Genomic DNA, 19,751 nt, shown 5'->3' with positions numbered 1-19,751 from the left:
TCTTTAGGGGTTTCTTTTTATATTGATTAGGGTTCGTAATCGATGGCTAGAGTCGCTGAGACGACTTTTAGCGAAAATACTTGTACTCGTATGTGGCTTGGCTAAAAGAACTCTTCGGTCTGTTCGAATTACATACTCGTACATACGTAGGTATACGACGAACAGTTTGTGGTGCGGTATACATGTATACGAGTAAGTAATGATCGAATTTAGACGTGAGATAAATTTATTATACGAGGAAAGTTTACATTTACACGTAGGAGTGAGCGATTGAAATTTCTATGTAAAAGGGTGGTTTACATATGAAAAGGGTTTTCGATTCGAAGCGAAAATTAGGTTAACATTTTATTCGAATTTATATCCATACTTACGCTTACTTAAAAGTCTGCACTGGTGCGTGGTGGAGTGTGAATGTGACGTGTGCTGTATCTAATTGAAAATCCATAGATTTATCGGTGTACGAGTATGAGTCATTTCATTCAATAAATTCAAAGGATTATTGTATGGAAAGCTGAGGCATTGTATTCGACTATACTCGTGTTTGTGAAATCGCACGATATCGATCTTTTGACTTGGCGGAGCTGATTTCCTGTGCTTTGAGTGATTTGCGAATGGTTCGGTTTTTAAATAGCGAAAAAAAAGAGGAAACGTTGGAAATTTTTTTGCAATTTTTGATGATTTTTTATCGCTTGAATTATTGCTGAATTCGTAATTTTTTTCGAGAACATTTTCCCTTAAGCTTGTGTGATTTTACTGCTCGAATTCTGGTCTAAATTTCTCCTTAGTATTGTTCGATCGATTTTTTTGTGAATTTTATAGAGTTTCTTAACTCCAATTTTTCTTTTGGATTTTTGTAAATTTTTTCAACTTCGACGGGTATCTTTTTTTGAATTTTCGTGAGTTCTTATTTTTTTGTTTTTTGATGATTTTTCCGGAATTTCTATTTTTTTTCTCTACAAATTTTGACGAAGTTTCTCCAGTTTTGAAAGACTTTTTAACCTTGAATTTTCACGATTTTATAGTTTTGTTTTTTGCTCAAAATTATGGTCCTTTTTTTGCCTTGATTTTGACTGATTTTTTTTTATTTCGAGTTTTGTGCTTTTTAAAAACTAATGATTTTTTTTGCTTACATTTTGTGGAATTGTGATTTTTCTTCTTCCAAAAGTTATGATTTTCTGTAAATTTTGACCATATTTTTTCTGGGAAGAAGGGGAAACTTTTCGAGATTTGATGAGTTTGCTTTTTCCATTTTCACCTTTTGTGGTGGATTTTTTTTGCATTTTGATATCTTTCAATCGTTGATCCCTCTTTTCTTTCAGTTTCCCCTCCCCTCATAGTTTTGGGAAAGTCCTCCGGATTTCCTCTCATTTTGAACAATTTTTTTTTCAAGTTCAAATTATTTTTCTCTCTTAAATCGTCTCGAATTCAACTTGAAATTTTCTGATGATTTTTCTCAAAATTTTTAATCGTACTTTTAATTCTTGTGAGTTCTCTGTTCTGAATTTTCCGTGATTTTTTTAAATTGAATTTTCGAAAGTTTTCCATTTTCATCATTTCCATGATTTTGTGTTTATTGATTCGTTTTTCTGCCTAAATTTTGTGTTCTTAATTTCGGCAAAACCTGTTTTCTTGAATTTTCGTGATTTTTATAATTTTTTTTTTAAATCTTACCCTGAATTTTATTAATTTTTTTCTGCTTAAATGTTTGTGGAATTCCCCTTCTTACCGATTTTTTTGAGTTTTTGAGAGTTTTTTTTGGACTTCGAGACTTTATGGTTTTATTTCGAATTTTTTTGGGGGCTTTTTTGATTTTTTTCCACGTTTTATTTTTTTGAAATCTCATAGATTTTATTTCCTAATTTTTCGACGATTTTCCCCGAATTTTCATGTTTTTTTTTGTGCTTAAATTTTTTATCGTGAATTTTTGTGAGTTTTTTTCAAATTTTTTACGATGTTTTTCTTGAATTTTGATGCTTTTTACTATACTTTTTTTTGAAGGAGGTTTTCTAATGTAATTGAATTTTAATTCTGAAATCTTCATGATTTTTTTTTCAACTTTTCAAATTTTGGGTGAATTTCTGTAATTTTTGGGGATTTATTTTTTTCTCTCCAGATCTTGACCATTCCTCTACTTCCTGTTTTGATCATTTTCTCTCAATTTCAATAACTTTGTTGCTTTTTTTTTGAAACGTATGTCAATTTTTGCCAAGTTTTGATGCAATTTTTCTTGTGAATTTGAGGATTTTTTTAAAGCATTTTTGAAGCATTTTTGAAGCATGGTACATTTTTTTATATTCGAATTTTTGAAATGATCTTCACAAACCACTATTTTCCCAAATTTGAATTACAAGCTCCTCCCCCCCGCCCTTTACTTCTGATTTTAATGAGTTTTCCTTTCTAAAATGATTCTTTTTATTTATGCAATTTTTTACAATCATTGTTTATTTTTTCTTCGTTCAATTTTTCGAGAGAAAAAAAATGAAAATTGAGACATTCCTACGCTTATTCTTATTACGTATGTAAAATTTCCAAAGGAAGTAACTTCCTACAAGATTTTTTCATCTGTCGAACGTGATAAACAATTGAGCTAGGGAACCTTGGGGTGTCACTCGATCGATGTTTTGCTGAAAAGTATTATTTAAACGATCATTTTATACTTCCTTTCGCAATGGAAACGATTGTGTGTTCATATTCATCGGACGAATACAAAAAACAATAATATAGAAAAAACGAAAGAAAAAACAATCGATAGTCGTGTCTGGTTATTACCATATTTAAAGAGAGGAACTAATCGGACGCTTCGGAGACCTTAGAGTGAGGACTTTTTGAAATTGTGTTGTCGTGTTACGCGTTCGCTGTTGCTTTTACTTCCTCGACAGACGTCGTAGAGGTACTCGTATCTGTTTTAATCCATAACCTTATACGGAACTTGATGTAAGTTCATCTGTATGTTACTTAGTCTCATAGGTTCGATCGTTATTCGTCAAGTAGGTATACCGGTGAAAGAGCCTCTCATTTTATGGCACATTGCGATAGGAAAAAAATGTCGTAAAAAGTGAATTTTGCGATACACTGGTCTAGGTCAACATATGTTCGGATGAGCGACAACCCATAGACCATAGACCATAGACCAAAACCGGCGGCCATTTCTATAAATATCTTGCAATCGGGCTGATGCAAAGTTCAAATGACGTACGACGTACGTAATGTACTGTGTGTCTCCTTTTTCTTTCGTTGTTCACCTGCTGAGCATGGGCCAATTTTTTTTTTTTTAAATCATTCGATGTGTTCAGGAGGGGAGGAGGGAAGTCCCAGGGATGACGTTTTATATAGTTCATTCAGCAACTTATAAAATCTTTTTTCTGTGACGTAATAGAAAGCCGACGAATGCAACCGAACGCTAAACTCTTTGATTTGCCCTTGTCTTCGTTGCAAGGGAATAATTTTATTTTATTTTTTTTTCGGAAAAGCTGCTTATATATGCGGTTATATTAGTAATTTGTGTGCTGCGTGTATAGTGCTCAACTCTTATAAGTATACATAGGTGACCCTTGCGACATTGCAGATATGAAGCAGGGAAATACAATGTCGGCTAAGTGCCAATCACGTTTTTTACGGGAGAGCGTAAACGAGTTCGCATAACAGGTACATCTTATAGAAAGCTCTATCTCTCGGTGTTCCATAGTACAACTTGGACTCCAAGTTGTACTATGGAACACCGAGAGATAGCGCTTTCTATAAGATGTACCTGTTATGCGAACTCGTTTTCGCTCTCCCGTAAAAAACGTGATTGGCACTTAGCCGACATTGTATTTCCCTGCTTCATATGTCTCTAATGTGTGTATGACGTATATTTATAGATTAATTCGACGCGTGGCGACCATTCTATTGTTGCATTCGGACTCGTCAACTTTCTAAATTGTATGGTGCGACTGTGGAAGATGATTATATGGTGTTTAGTTAGGATGTGTTGAAGTGTGTACAAGAAAGACGAGTAGGCCTACGTCAATGTAAATAAATTATAATCAGAAGTAATTTTAAGGGTGGATAGGTTTCGAACGAATGTAAATAGCGAAGTGATTTTAAGGGTGTCGAATTTCTTGTACATATGAGCGGACTAGCAGAGGTTTCGATATCGATCGTTAAAATTTCAGTTCTTTGAATCAAATGTCTTTAGAATTTTTTGATAGTTTGGAACCATGAACGTATGCACTAGATTGCTGAAAATACTTCAATTTTGTGCATTGTTTTTAGAATTGCAAAATCATTCAAAATAGCGAGAAATATATTCAGCATTTCAGCATGAAGTAAAATTTGCTGTTGAATTTGTCGGAGGGAGGAGGAGTAGCATGTTCCAAAATTTTGAAAATTAGAGCTTCCTCCATTTTTGCACATTTTGTTACCATTACATGACCGTCCCCCCCCCTAAAAAAAAGATCGAAAAACCTTCCAATAATTCACCTTCAAGTGATATTTTGAGCGTTGAATGTCATTTTTCGATTTTTTTTTGCAAATTATTGAACTCCGAAATGTTTTTTTTTTTCAATGATGAAGATGAAAAAAATTAGAATTTTCTGAAATCGATTCATGTCCCATTTTATCGTTTTGTGAGTTGATTTGTTGTGGTTTTTGAGCCCAATAAAATACAAAAATCTGTTGGAGGACTTTGTTGAAAGATCAAAAATAAGGTATGAACCAAATTTCGGTTGTCTATCAAAATTTCATTAGATCTTGGTTTCTCTTAAAAATTAAGCCAAACTTTAATTTGAAAAAAAAAAAAAAAAAAAAAAATTGAAAACGAAATTTTGTGCATGAAATTTGGATCGGACTCGGTGATGTATTTTATTGTACTTTCAAGATTTGGTGGTTTCATCGAAAATCACGAATAAGTGAAATTTACGAACCCCCCCCCCCCCCCATACCAATCCCGGAATGGAACTTCTTGAGAAATTGGGTAATTCCTCCTCTGCAATGCAGGGCTGGTACAATTGCTGAAATTGCGACAAATCACTTCATCTTCTAAAACCAACAAAAAGTCTCGTGTTTTGCCAAAAACTCCTAAAAATTGTGGTTTTTTGCAAAAAAATCCCAGAAAGTGTCACTTTTTCGACAAAAATCAGAATCCAAAAATTTTTGTTTTTTTGGCAGGAATTGTCAAAAAAAAGTTTTGCTTTTGCTAAAATTGTAAAAGTTTTGCTTTTTGCAAAAAGTTGACAAAACGTCTGGATTTTTAGCAAAATTTTTGAAATATCGTTGTACTTTTTTCCTAAAAATTCCGCGTTTTGTCGAATCGAAAGCTTTTTTGATAAAAATTTCTAAAAAATATCACTTTTTTTGTCAACAATTGCCAGGGTGTCTACCAGGTCGCTATAGCGTTAAAAGTCGCGATTCTGAAAATAGAGCGCTAAAGTCGCGAAAAGGTCGCGATTTTCGCCAAAAATACCAAAAAGTCGCTATAAATTGTCCAAACTTCAAATTTTAAAAACTTTTCTTATTTTTAGTTGATGGCGATTGGTAAAAAAACCATTTTTTTCGTTGGAAATTTTTTTTTTTTGGGGGGGGAGGTACTTTTAACTGAAAAAAAGTCGCTAAAAGTCGCGAAAAAAAGTTGCTAAAAGTCGCGAAAAGTCGCTATTTTTGAAAATTAAATTTTGGTAGACACCCTGAATTTGCCAAAAAGCTTTTTTTTACTAAAACTTTTTTCAAGTTTTACTTTTTAACAAACTTTTGCCAAAAGTTTTTAAAAAGTTGGTAAGTATCACTTTTTGCCATCAACTCCTAAAATGCCCTCCTTTTTGCAAAAATGATCAGAGCCTTGTCTTGTGCAAATTCAATGTCAAAAATTCCCACTTTCTAGCAAAATTGTCAGAAATGTCTAAGAAGTCTTCCTTGCTTTTTGCTAAAATTATTGTTGGAGTCTTGTTTTGTGCCAAATCTGGCAAAAAGTTTCCCTTTTTGCTTGAATCGCCAAAAAGTCTCACATTTTGGAAAAAATTAGCAAAAAAGCTAATTTTTTGAAAAATGTTCCCCTGTGTGTCGCTTTTCGACCAAAAATTTCTAAAAAGCTCTTCCTTTCGCTGAAATTTTTAAAAGTTTTGCTTTTTGCTAGAAATTGCTGAAAATTGTCATTTTGTTGATTTCCAAAATTGCTATTTTTTTTTCATTCAAAAAGTTGCAAAATCAGCTGTTTTTGACACGAATTGCCCAAAAAGTTCTGCTTATTGCTAAAATTGTGCAAGTTTCTATCATATTCCATTTTTAGATTTTAAATTTGAAAAATAAAAAACAAAAAAAGAGAAATGTTCTAGTTCTGTTTTTTTGCATAAGAATGTTTTGCCTATTTATTTTGGGTTACTTTGAAAATTTTTTTTGGGTACTAGAGTGATTTTTTTTAGAAAGAAGTGATTAGTGATTACGAGCCCTAGCAGTAAAAGCTTCGAGTTATGGTTGGTTTTTTCACTTCCAACAAGATTTTTTATGTTGAAAGTCATTTTTGAGTTTGACAGCAATTTATTTTTAAAAAAATTTATTGGGGTGTTTGATTTTCCAAACAGTAAAGTTCAACAAAGTTTCAGTGCTAATTTAATTTCCAAAAATTACTGGAAATTTTTCACAAATTACTGAACAATTATTACTGGTAATCACCAAAAAATACTAGTAATTTACCAAAAACTACTGGACATTTACCAAGAATTACTGGTAATTTACCAAAAACTACTGGACATTTACCACAAATTACTGGTAATTTACCAAAAATTACTGATATTTTACCAAAAATTATTGGTAATTTACCTAAAAATACTGGTAATCAACTAAAAAATGCTGGTAATTTACCAAAAATTACTCGTAATTTACTAAAAAAAAAAAAAAAAAAAAAATGCTCATAATTTACTGAAAAGTTGCTTGTAATTTACCAAAAACTACTGGTAATTTACCAAGAATTACTGGTAATTTACCAAGAATTACTGGTAATTTACCAAGAATTACTGGTAATTTACCAAAAATTACTGGTAATTTACCAAAAATTACTGTACATTTACCAAGAAATACTGGTAATTTACCAAGAATTACTGGTAATTTACCAAAAATTACTGGTAATTGTACTAGAAATGTTCTGGCATTTTGTCAAACCATTGAAAACTTGTAAAAATCATCTCTATCTAGTTCCATAAAATTGTGTCATACAATTGGCAATTTGTGTGATGATGTCAGTAAATTTTCAGATATTGTGTCTGACTTTCTAAATTTTTTGAAAATTGGACTTGATTTTTACAATAAGGTTAAATTGATTTTTCCTATCTAGGGGTGAATAGTACTACTTTTCCAACCTCGCGAGAATCGCTCGGATGTAAAAATAAGTACTTTCCACCCTCGTTCAGGAAAAATTACTTCACTAAACTCGGAGAAAAAGTGATTTTGAACTCGTGTGAGTTGTTCCCCTCACTTCGTTCGGGTCACAAACCTCACCTTCGTCAAAAATCACTTTTTCGGCCCTCGTTGTGTAATATACTATTTTCCAAGTTTTGAAAATTTTGGACAGGCGTGGGCGTAAAAAACTTATGTTAAAATTGACCAATGTGGGGCACCTGACTTATTTTTTGTTCGAATTAATTTGGATTAGGTGATCATCCTTGGCTTTAAATACAAATCTTCGTAGGTACCTATTTCATATTTTTTATTTTTAGAAAACTGCTGCTTTTATGATTGAAATTGAAATCTAAAAAAAAAAAAAAAAAACTAATAACGATACTTGTAAAAATAATTTTCCAATTACCTTTATCTATAGTAGTCGCAGTCGAAAGCTATCAGCGTTGAAATGAGCTTCCGAGATGTATATTTTATTTGATTTACACGCGATGTACACTATGTTCAAACAAGATGGATTGTTAAAACGACCTGAATTAAAAGCTCGACTTGATTTTCGGCCGTCGCGCCGCGCCGGTCGACGATTTTGTTAAACGTAATTTATCGTATTATATCGAAGAAATTAGCCGTAATTAGCGTGGATTTACATTTTCATTACTTACGTAGGTGCTCGCAAATGGTCGTCGATAATGAGCGTCGTTTGTAATAATTATTCAGGTAAAACGACGTCTAATGAGAAAGGGCGTTGGGCGAATTATCTTAATATTGGTTGGAGTTTCCGTCCGTCGGCAGGTAAAAGTTTGTGAGGACAATTTGTGTGTCAATCAAGAAGACGACGTGTGGTTGTCGAGGGTTTGATAAGATGTCTGCAAATGACCAGCTCGCGGTACTTGGTGGGCGCTGCGCTGGTTAGAATTACTCGTATTCGTCGTGCTACAGTGAGGGTGGTGGCGTGAACCATGTATGCGAAAAAATGGTCCGGTGTGTTGGCAGTAATAGTGACGGTTTTGCTGGCTGGCTGTTTCGGAGACCGTTTTCAACTTTTACATAACGAATACGAAACGCAAGATGTGAAAAAATCGTGCCAAAGGTATAGGAAATTAAGCCAATCGACGTTTGAAAAGATAACTTATCGTATAGGTTTCGGTATTGGTAGCGGAAATGTTGTGATGATGCTGTATCGTCGATAAAATGATTAGGTTTAGCTTCTGAAAAAAGTATGGTATCTGTTGTAACGGTATGTGTGTTGTTTTTTTCATCATGTTACAGTCAAATTTACTGCGAGAGCGACTTGATGCACGATATCCAAATGGCAGCCATTTACCCGGACTCGAAAACCTTCGTCGACAAGAAACTAAAGTACACCGAAGCGGAGATCATGGAGAAATACGAGGATCTGAAACGTAACGTACAAAATGGCGACAATATGCATCATCTTTTGGTGAAATTCGTCGACGAGAATTTCGAAGACGGAGACGAGCTGGAAGTATGGTTACCGCCGGATTTCACCTCGCGGCCTAGCTTAGTTGACCGTATAGCCGATCCGGAGTATAGAAATTGGGCTTTAGCGCTGAATGAAATTTGGAAAACATTAGCCAGAAAGATCAAAGACGATGTGAAAGTGCGGCCGGAATTATATTCGTTGATTTGGGTATGTAAAATTTGATATCTTATTAGGTATATTTACGAACAAAGAATGGAAATGAAAAGGGAGAATCGGAGGCTAGGGAATGAATAAATTTGCGAAGTTGAGCCTGGCTCGTCTCAGGGGCGGATTTTTAATATTTTAGCTGTAAGAAATGTGCAGATACTCGAAAGAAAGATGGATCGACGAACTGAAAAATGGTGCTCCATGAAATTTTGGTTGCGCACGAGTTAGGTTGGCAATCCTGAATTCGGAAAAAAATTCGAAAATTTAGCTTTGTGTTACCAAATCTGATCAGAAAAAACCAGGACCTGGAGCCCTGTGAGAAATAATCATCGCAGACGAGAGACTTCATTTTCCTCGCTTGTTCATATATTTGGAAAAAAATTACCCCACTCTCTCAGAGATTCTTTTGTACTCGAATCAACAGGTTAAAAACATCTCTTTGCGATTGTAAAATTGTATTTTTTTTTGTTTGAAAATATTGCTTTGAATGAACCTCAAATTGAAAAAAAAAATCTTCTCAGTTGTAAAGTATGACGGTTTTTTTCCAAACTGTTTTCTAAAATCTGACACGAGGAAGTTATTTTTGAAAGTTCGATACAATTTTGGCAATTTATTCATTTTTTTGACAAAATTTTGATAATTTTCGGTAAATTGCTGGTCATGTTTTGTACATTATTGGTAATTTCTAGTAAAATTACTTGTAATTTTTGGTAAATTACTGGTAACTTCTGGTAAATTGCTGGTCATTTTTGATGTATCACTGGTCATTTTTGGCAATTTTCTGGTAATTCCTGATCACTTTTTGGTAATTTCTGGTAAATTACTGGTAATTCCCAGTCACTTTTGGTAAATTACGCTATTTTGTAATTCTTGGTGAATTACTGGTCATTTTATGACTGGTAATTTCTGACAAATTTCTGGTAAATTACTGGTAATTTTTGGTCATTTATCTGGTAATTTACACTTTTGGGTAATTTTTGGTAAATTTCTGGTAATTTTTGGAAAAATCGCTGGTAATTTTTGGTAATTTTTTTGGTAATTGCTGGTAATTTCTGGTAAATTACTGGTAATTCCCAGTCACTTTTAGTAAATTACGTTACTTTGTAATTCTTGGTGAATTACTGGTCATTTTTTGATGTATTACTGGTAATTTCTGACGAATTTCTGGTAAATTACTGGTAATTCCTGGTCTATTTCTGGTAATTTACATTTTTTGGTCAATTTTTGGTAATTTTTGGTAAATTACTGGTAATATTGGGAAAAATCACTGGTAATGTTTGGTAAATTACTGGAAATTTTTGGTGAATTACTGGTAACTTCTGGTAAATTGCTGGTAATTTTTGGTAAATTGCTGGTAATTTCTTCACTTTGTAATTTTTAGTAAATCACTGGTAATCTTTTATGTATTACTGGTAATTTCTGGCGAATTTCTGCTGAATTTCTGCTCATTTTTGATAAATTACTGGTATTTTTTGACGTTTTGTCGGGCGTTTGTGAACTTGGAAAAAATCTTGAAAAGTTGTTGCTCATGACGTGACATTTCGAACCGAAAATGTGAGGTGGATGGGTGAGGGGAGGGGAGGGGGCAACTCTGAATTTTCTAATGCGTTGTAATCGGTATTAGAATGCAGGTTTTGAGGGGCGGGGCACTGAAACCATTTTGACGTTATTTCAAAACCAAACTCCATTTAGAGAGAGGAAAAAAAGACAAAACTCTTATTTTGGAAATTCGTTATGTTTGGTACTATTGAAATGTACGTTTTTTTAAAGGTGCAGAATCCATTTTTGGTGTTATTTTGAGCAGAAACTTGATAGAGAAAAGGGAATTTTTTGACCATTTTATCATACTTTTGATGTAGTACACAACAGTTCTCATTGATGAACATTTTTTTTGAAATTTAAGAACTTGGAAAAAAACCAACGAGTTGGTAAAATTATGTCAAACTTTCAAAAATTACTTTCTGGTATTTTGTCAGACGTACTTTTTTTTCTTATTTGGAATTTTAAGAATTGAGTGAACTCGAGCAAACAAAAAACGTATCCATGATTCGAAACTTTCCTTGAAGAGGAGGCTTCATCTGATGTTTTGGGGGGGGGGGGTCAAAACTTCCAAGAAGAGACAGTAGGGAAAGGGCAAAATTCTAAATTCTGAAATTCATTGTGTTAGGTATCAAAATTGAGCATTTCAAAGGTGCTGGATCTATTTTTTTTGTGGTATTTCGAGCCGAGACTTTAAAGAGAAGAAAATAGGAAAGCAGGAGGGGGGGAACCAAGAATTTTCAAATTTATCATGTTGAGTATCAGAATAAGTGTGAATTTGAGTTGTTGGAGGGAGAGGGGAAGGTCGAAACCCAAATTTCTCAAATTCGTCGTTTTGTTTTGTGTATCAAAATGCGAGTTTTTCGAAGAATAAAAGATGGCGGGAAAGGGGAGGGGGGTTAGGACGCCTCAATCGATCAAAATAAGAAGTTTGCATTAAAGAGACAGTGAATTTATTTTAGGCATGTTTTGTTTTTTATGACTAGGGCTTCCGATGATGGTGTCAAAAATTTTGGACCTGCATATAGGGTGTCCCAAAAATCATAAAACAGTTTTTTTTTAGAAATAAGTGGAAAGAAGGTATTTTATTCATTTCAAGGGATACAAATAAATATGTAAGTAGTTAATTTTTTGAACCGGTTTCTTAGTTCTGAACTACATAGTTGTAAATAAATTCTGAAAAACCGGTTGTGATGAAATATTTTCTCACGATATTTCCTAGAAAATTGAAAATTGGCGTTTTTTGTCCCTTGAAATTTTTTCCTAAGGATGAGTGGCATTAGGTCTTCCAACTACTGCCAGATCGATGGTAAAAAAAATTCAGGAGTCGAAAAACGCTCGATTTTCAATTTTTTTCGTAATTCGAAAATTTTTTCTTGCAACCGGTTTTTTAGGATTTATTTGCAACTGGTTCAAAACTAAGTAACCGGTTCATAAAAGTGATGAATGATTCCTTCGAACCTTTTTAAAACGTAAAATTCATCCATGCAGTAAAAATACCTCTTGGCAGTCTTGGAATTTAAATTTTTTGAAAAAAAACACGTTTCATGATTTTTTTAACACTCTGTGGCTCCTGCGAAACTAAAAACAGCGGCGAATGAGTGACATTTGACCTTTGGCGTTTGTCTTAGAAAGTAGGTGGGCCATCTTCTTTTTGAATTTCAGAGAGTAAAAATAATTATTGCCTCTCATTATTATTATTTAAAAAAAAAAAAAAACTCTTTAATGACCACTGATGCGAAGTTTAGTTGATGATTTTGGTCATTTGTGTGTATTTAAAAAAAAAAGAAAAAAAGAAAGAAAGAAAGAGAAAGTGCTTTGATTAAAATGTACGTAATATGTATTTTTATTCAAATTACTCCCCGCAGCTGAATTAATTTTACAAAACTGATAACTGAGAAGGCAAAATTCAATCTACTTTGTCGACAGGTCAATTCATTATCATTGAGAATTTTTCGAGTAATTCGCCGAATTTTCGACTCCTCGCTTTATTTTGGTTTCAAATGACCTTATCGTTGTCGAAAAAAATTATAAACGAAGTAATTGAAACAATAACCTCGTTTGTCTTCGAAGTACATATTTTTACGTATTAGGAAATTCTCGAACGTGGCAGACATTTTTAGGAAAACTCGTACACAGGGCTAAAGTCTAAAAAAAAAATTTCCAACGTAAAAATAAAATTTTTTCAGCCAAAGGTTATTGTATCTTGTTTTTAATTGTTTATTATTTACATACAGTATGTTTCTTAATGGATAATTGAATCTCGTTATCGTTGCCAACTCGTTATCGTGTACCTACATATAATATTACAGAAATTTTCTTTTTGTCTTCGTCTGTCTGGTGGAAAATTTATACCATTGCCTATTGGTTTGTTGGTCGATGGAAATGTACATACGTATTATTGTAAATTTTATAATGAAAGTTCGATAAATTGATCGATCTTATCGAATGTCTACGTTCCGATTCCGATTGTGCAAATTTATTATTATTTTTATCGGCTGTTTTCTTTTCGCTAAAAAAAAAAATGCAGCCGACGATGACCCAGACAAAGGCAGATTTAATTACTCGTTTATTTATTTATCTGTGTGAAATTACATACATACATTTTAAAATGATGTAATGTGATTTGATTTGCTATGTTGCAGGTACCGAATGGATTCTGCATTCCGGGCGGAAGATTCCGCGAATTATATTATTGGGATACGTACTGGATCGTAAACGGTTTACTACTTTGTGATATGAAACAAACGGCCAGGGGCATTATCGAAAATATAATCTCGATGGTGAACCGTTTCGGTTTCATGCCGAATGGTAATCGAGTATATTATCTGAATCGATCGCAACCTCCGTTACTAATCCTAATGGTTTTCAATTACTTTCAAACGACCAAAGACTTCAATTTTATTATGAACAATATCGAGGTAAGTGTACTGTACTATACGCAAATTTACCAACTCTACGATACATATTTTCACCCTTTTCTGTATTTGTCAACTGACGATCGAACGATGAAATGAATTTTTTTTCTCCCCTTTTGTTCGGTCGTTAATTTTTTTCTTTTGTGTTTGAACAGTAGATACTCGCGACATTATCTCGTTTTATCGCCGTGTACGTCGCGTAAATTTCAAATTGCGAGTAAAAAAGTATATAGAGATAAAATTGGAAAACCTGTGTTAGGAAAAAAAAAGCACGACTAGCTCGCCGTCGTCGTCGTCGTCGAGCCAGTGTGTACTTGCGCAAGGTCAAAATACGTAACTGTCGTTCGAGTTAATAAAATTATTGCCAATTCGTTGTTGCAAATTGTTAGCTGCCGGCCCGTGTAGGCTACTTAGGTACTTGTAATCTACCTGTACCTACCTATAGGTTACTCTAAACTGCTGTCGTTTACCTAATACCCCCGTATTGTGTGCTTATAAAGCTCCTGCGAAACCGTTGTCTGATTTTTTTTTTACCTCGAGGTGGTTGAAAAATAGGAGAAAAAAAAGTAAACAAGTATACGATGTGAATGTGATCTTATTCGACGCGATCGTCGAGTTATTAGAACCGGATTTAACCTGTAAATGTTCCGGTTAGTTTGTATAGTTTGCAAGAGTGGAAATTTTTTTTAGATGAATTTTACGAGGTGAAATTTGATCGAAGAATTTATGTACCGATATACCTGCCCAAGTGCTCGCGAGGGAAAGCTAGATCGAAAGATCGTGTTCGAAATACTCAATAATCAAAATTTCAGATGCTGAAGTTAATTTTTGAATTTTTGAAAATTTTAAAAATTGAAAAAACATTTTATGGGTGATTTTTTTATGAAATGTTAATTTTTTTGAGCAAAGTGAACCAATGTGAAGAATTTCTGTGGTAGTTTTGAGTCACTCTGGAGTCTCCAGGAATTTTTTAATTTTCTCCAGAAATTTCAAATCGCTGTCTGAAAGGGTCAAAAATGAATTTGAGCACCTGTAACTTTTTTCAGTGTTTATTGGGCACCCTGTTGACTGTTTTGAGGTATTTAACACGAAATTCCAGAAGTGCGAGTTCAAAAGTACATAAATTTTTGATCAAATTGTGAATTCCAGAAATTATGAAAAAAATGAAAAAATAAAAAATTGAAGTCTAGTAAAAATTGTAGATATGTGCGAAAGTTGTCATTTGTGATGAAAACCTTTTTAAATAACCCAATTTTCCAAGAAAAATCCTCCCTTGCTCCTCCCCAACAATTTTTGTCTTCTAATTGAAAAAAAAAAACTTGAAAAATTAAAGTTTTTAATATTTGAAAATTTTTCATTTCTGGCTCGATTTTTCTTGAGAATTTGCAAGACTTCTGGCACGACTTATGATTTCAAGTTTGGGTGAAGTTGAGTTGAAATTTTCACGGAATTTTTTCTCATAAAAATCAGTGACTTTTTGAAGGAGTTGGAGTAAAACAAAATTGCAGAAATGTTGTCGGGATTAGAAGTACTCGTATAATAGAGGAGCGACCCTAATTTTCACGATTATTCGGAACGTTGACATTAATTTCAATAATCTTTCAGCTGTTTACATTTTTTATGGTTTTTTGAACCACCTTATTTATTTTATTCTTATATAAGAAGGTATTCTCATAACTGGCTGTACTAAGGTTTCCCATATTATGATTTGCAATTTCGATTGAAATTTTGACTTCGTGCCTTTCTATTTCACTTCGTTTTTTCGTCAAGTTCATCCACCGATAGATAATTGAGAAAATCCGTCGTTGACTCGTTTCCAATCATTGGCTATTAATGGGAATGAAAATTAATTTGAAGAAAATAAATGATACTCGTACAATTATTCGAAGCTGATACCATGGATTTGAATTTTTGGTAAAAAAGCTTTTTATCTGAATGCATTGCTCTTTTGCTTATTTAATCGTTTTGATCAATTCTTTGAATTTTCTGTTCTCTCCTTCTTTGGAATTTTATTTTGAAAGGATTTTGATGTGAAAAATTGTTTGGAAGAAACTTTTTACCTCCCCCCCCCTTCCTCCGGCTGGCTTTCATTTCATAGGTGAAATCATTATCTGGTTGTCAATTTAGTTACAAAGTTGAGGATTTTTTTTTGCTTTGTCTCCCTCCAAAATTTGATGAAATTCTCAAAAAAATGCAGTTCAAATTTGAGCACAGGTTCGTGTCTCCTTCATTTTCCGTAACAATGGCAATTCAAAAGGGAGGCCACCTTCGATTTTCTCGGTTAAGAATCGGGCATACCCCAAATTTCAGGTTTCTAGATCAATCGAGTGAAAATTGCCCGTTCCAAAAATATGCTGGAGGCTCCAGAACTTCTCAAAATAGCTTGGAACTGCTTCCAATTGATTTCGATTTTAGGGACAAAAACTGAGTAGGTACATCCCCAAATTTCAGGTTTCCAACTTGATTGAGTAAAATTTCTTAAATTTCCAAAAAAAATGCCATTTCCAAAAATTTGCTGGAGGCTTCAGAACTTCTAAAAATTACCCTGAAATCACTTCCAATTGATTTTCGTGGACAAACCCTGGGTGCATCCTAAATTTCAGCTTTCTACTTTCTTGCTCAATTAGGTACTACAATTTTGTAAAAATCGTTATTTCCAGAAATATGCTGGAGGCTCCAGAGTCTCTAAATAGCTCGAAAGTGTTTCCAAAATTGATTTTAGAAGTCAGAAACTGAGTAAATCCAAAAAAATGTCATCCCTCTACTTTCTGACTGAATTGATGAAATTTTGTGAAAATATAATTATGTGCTTTCCAGTTTCCATTCTACAAATTTGCTGGAAGCGTCAGAGTTTCTTGAAATCGCTCGAATCCGCTTCCGTAATCAATTGTAAAGGGGGGGAGGGATCCAAAAAATGGAAACTTTAAATTTTAGCGGACTATTCTAAAATAGGTAGCTCAGTTGGGTAACGTTTTATGAAAATTGAAACTTTCAATTTGCTCGAAAATTCCAGAACTTCTCACAGCGCTATTTTTTTTTTCGATTCCCCAAAGCTCAGAAAATGAACTTTGGGTTTTGGATTTTAATATTTTGGTTAATTTGATTTTTTTGCGTGCGGTTTCGAATTTTGATTTACAAATAGGCCTACTCGTATTGGTTTGGACTCCAAATTTTTATGTCATTATTCTTCGAAAATGACTGATTTACTCAGAGATAAATTGGCCGTGAACGACCGACTCTCAGTTGAATCGTTCACGAACGATTGATTCAATCAAGTGCAGTTCGTTCGCGAACGATTGATTCAATCAAGTGCAGTTCGTTCGCGAACGATTGATTCGCTCAGAAGTGTCCTTCGCGAATGACTGATTCATTCAGGTGAGTCGTATACAAAAGATTGATTCACTCAAGTGAGTCGTTCACGAACGACTGATTCACTCAGGCGAGTCGTTCGCGAACAACTGATTCACTCAAGTGAGTCGTTCGAAGCGTCGTTCGCGAACGACTGATTTATTCAGGTGAGTCGTTTATAAAAGATTGATTCACTCAAGTGAGTCGTTCGCGAACGACTGATTCATTTAGGTGAGTCGTTCACGAACGACTGTTTCACTCGTGACTCAAGTGAGTCGTTCACGAACGACTGATTCACTCATGACTCTAGTGAGTCGTTCACAAACGACTGATTCACTCATGACTCGAGTGATTCGTTCACGAACGACTGATTCACTCATGACTCTAGTGAGTCATTTGAAAAGTCGTTCGCAAACGATAGATTCCCGAACGATTGATTCATTCAAGTGAGTCGTTTACAAAAGATTGATTCACTCATGACTCAAGTGAGTCGTTCACGAACGACTGATTCACTCATGACTCTAGTTAGTCGTTCGCGAACGACTTCGCGAACAACTGATTCACTCAAGTGTGTCGTTCGAAGAGTCGTTCGCGAACGACAGATTCCCGAACGACTGATTTATTCAGGTGAGTCGTTTACAAAAGATTGATTCACTCAAGTGAGTCGTTCGCGAACGACTGGTTCATTTAGGTGAGTCGTTCACGAACGTTTGATTCACTCATGACTCAAGTGAGTCGTTCGCGAACGACTGATTCATTCATGACTCTAGTAGTCGTTCGCGAACGACTGATTCATTCAAGTGCGAGTCGTTTGCAAACAGCAGATTCATTCAGATGAGTCGTTGGTGAACGAGTAATTCACCCAGGTGATTCGTTCTCGAACGACTGATTCGCTCAGATGAGTTGTTTGACTGTGATGAACCGTTCAATCACCAAAGTTGAGTCTCTTTCAAACTATTGAGCTTTCTGATGAATCAATCATAAACGATGGATTTACTCAAATTGGTTGCTTGGGAACGACTGATTCACGCAAATGAATCGTTCACGAATGGGATGAGGGCTGATTTTTCTGTCAAGAGAGTCTATTTCTCTTTTTGAGCTCGAAGTGATTTCAAAAACCTATACAACCGAGAAAGTGGTGGAAATGATGATGAATCTATTTCGCCGACGAAATTTTATGCTAGTGACGTTATTACTCGTACCCACGCCGTGTCAAAAAAAAAAAAGTACCCAACAACTAACGACGCAATTTGAATAATCGATCGAAATTTTCATTTTAGCAGCCGTCTAAATCAAAAGGGAACACACAACACAATATAAAAATAAATCTAGAGAAACGTATGCGCGACTCTTATATGTAGTATAGGCGAGTATGGTAAACGAAATTGACATAATGCACTCGAGTTGACGTCAATCCGTCAACAAAATACTAGGTATATCCGCTATACGTTTATTTACGCCATTGCCATTGACTATACGAATACGACTACGTAAAAAATATGAACCAGAAACTTTTAAGGTAGCTTTAGCTTTATTAATAGGTACATAATTGTTTCCACTCGAAATCTAAGCTCTCGGTTTTAGGTTATCTGTGTATTTGTTGATTCGTGATTGATCGATGGCGAGTAAATTTAGCACCAGCCGCCATAAATTCAACCTCTCGACTCGGCTTATCGCGCAGTCTGGACGAGCAGACGATATGGGTAAAAAATTATGCAATGTGTCAGTATTACGCGAATAAAAACGCATATGCGAGGGGAATTTTTCTTTTTTTAATCAGCCGATTCATTATCGCTGTGTGTAATATAGGTAAGGTACTCTCGTATCGTGCACCGTGACGAAAATTAAATTAATAATGTCGAGCGCACGTGAGTCGATGCGAATTGTTTACGTAGCGAAGTTCACATTACCGCAGAGTCGAGTCAACGTATCGCTGTTGCACGTGAACGTCTAACGATCATCTTTGCGATTCGATTCGATTAGTGATGCGATATGCGATGTGCAAAACTGTATTATTCGAAAATTAAAGATTAAAACAGCTAAACTAAACTATCGAGGCGGCGGTCTCGTAAAGTAAAATTATAGAATTTGGTCGCCATATCCGGCGACTGAGTTTTTAGATAAGAGAGGCGAGCTATTTATGATTTATGACGAATCGCGATTTCGTAGAAAAGAAAAAAAAGGACGTAGCAACGAACGATTTTCGTCGAAGAATACTTTGTGTTCGGTACCGTATTGCGCTAGTGTACGAGTACTTCTACTTTCCCCCTATCCATGACCTCGACTGTCCTATCTTTCCCTGTATAGGTACAGTAATATGTCCATCGACGTTTATTTTAGATGAGAAAAATATTGTATGTGCCATATTGGCGTCATTCTTTGATGTGTTTCGGATGAATTTTTATTCTAATCTGGTTTTTTCCGCTTTTGTTTTTTCAGACACTAACGACTGAATTTGAATTTTGGATGACAAATAGAATGGTTAAATTCGAAAAAGATGGCAAAACTTATCGAATGGCGAGATACTACGCCCCGTCTCAAGGTCCTCGACCGGAATCGTACAGGTAAGAAGTTTTAGACGTCAGTCAATGTAGTGGAAAATTTTCCTGTCTGAATTTCAACAAAGCCAGAGCCAATTTAAAGTCGCAAGGATTTTTAAATTTATGGGTTCTGCACTCAGACTTGATAACTTTTGATCACCGATGAGGATTGAAGGTTGCGATTTTTTTCGGTTGGAAGGTTTGATGAATCAAATGAGATTGATGTGCATGAATTTCTGTTTCAAACAGTTGCATTGTGTGAGGAGTACATGTGATTTCGATGAAAATTTCCACGGAAATTTTTGAGACCGAAACTGATGCGATGATACATAAATATTATCATGTCCTGCTGATAATTATTGATTTATCTAATTCAATTGAAAATGAAAA

At 34.5% G+C, this 19,751-nt stretch overlaps 1 protein-coding gene across 4 annotated transcripts in view; it reads left to right on the top strand.

The window, feature by feature from the left end:
- The window catches only part of LOC135844806 (trehalase-like), a 94,983-nt gene that overhangs the window by 60,819 nt on the left and 14,413 nt on the right, over positions 1–19,751 (top strand). For all 4 annotated transcript variants that reach the window (XM_065363180.1, XM_065363165.1, XM_065363170.1 and 1 more), the window contains exons 2-4: positions 8,635–9,016; positions 13,201–13,476; positions 19,261–19,385. In XM_065363180.1, the coding sequence (XP_065219252.1) occupies positions 8,635–9,016; positions 13,201–13,476; positions 19,261–19,385 (783 nt within the window). The remainder of the gene's footprint in view (positions 1–8,634; positions 9,017–13,200; positions 13,477–19,260; positions 19,386–19,751) is intronic.

Source organism: Planococcus citri, chromosome 1, assembly GCF_950023065.1.
Source record: "Planococcus citri chromosome 1, ihPlaCitr1.1, whole genome shotgun sequence".
In the NCBI taxonomy this organism is placed as follows: domain Eukaryota; kingdom Metazoa; phylum Arthropoda; class Insecta; order Hemiptera; family Pseudococcidae; genus Planococcus; species Planococcus citri.
This window is presented reverse-complemented; position numbering and strand designations above follow the sequence as displayed.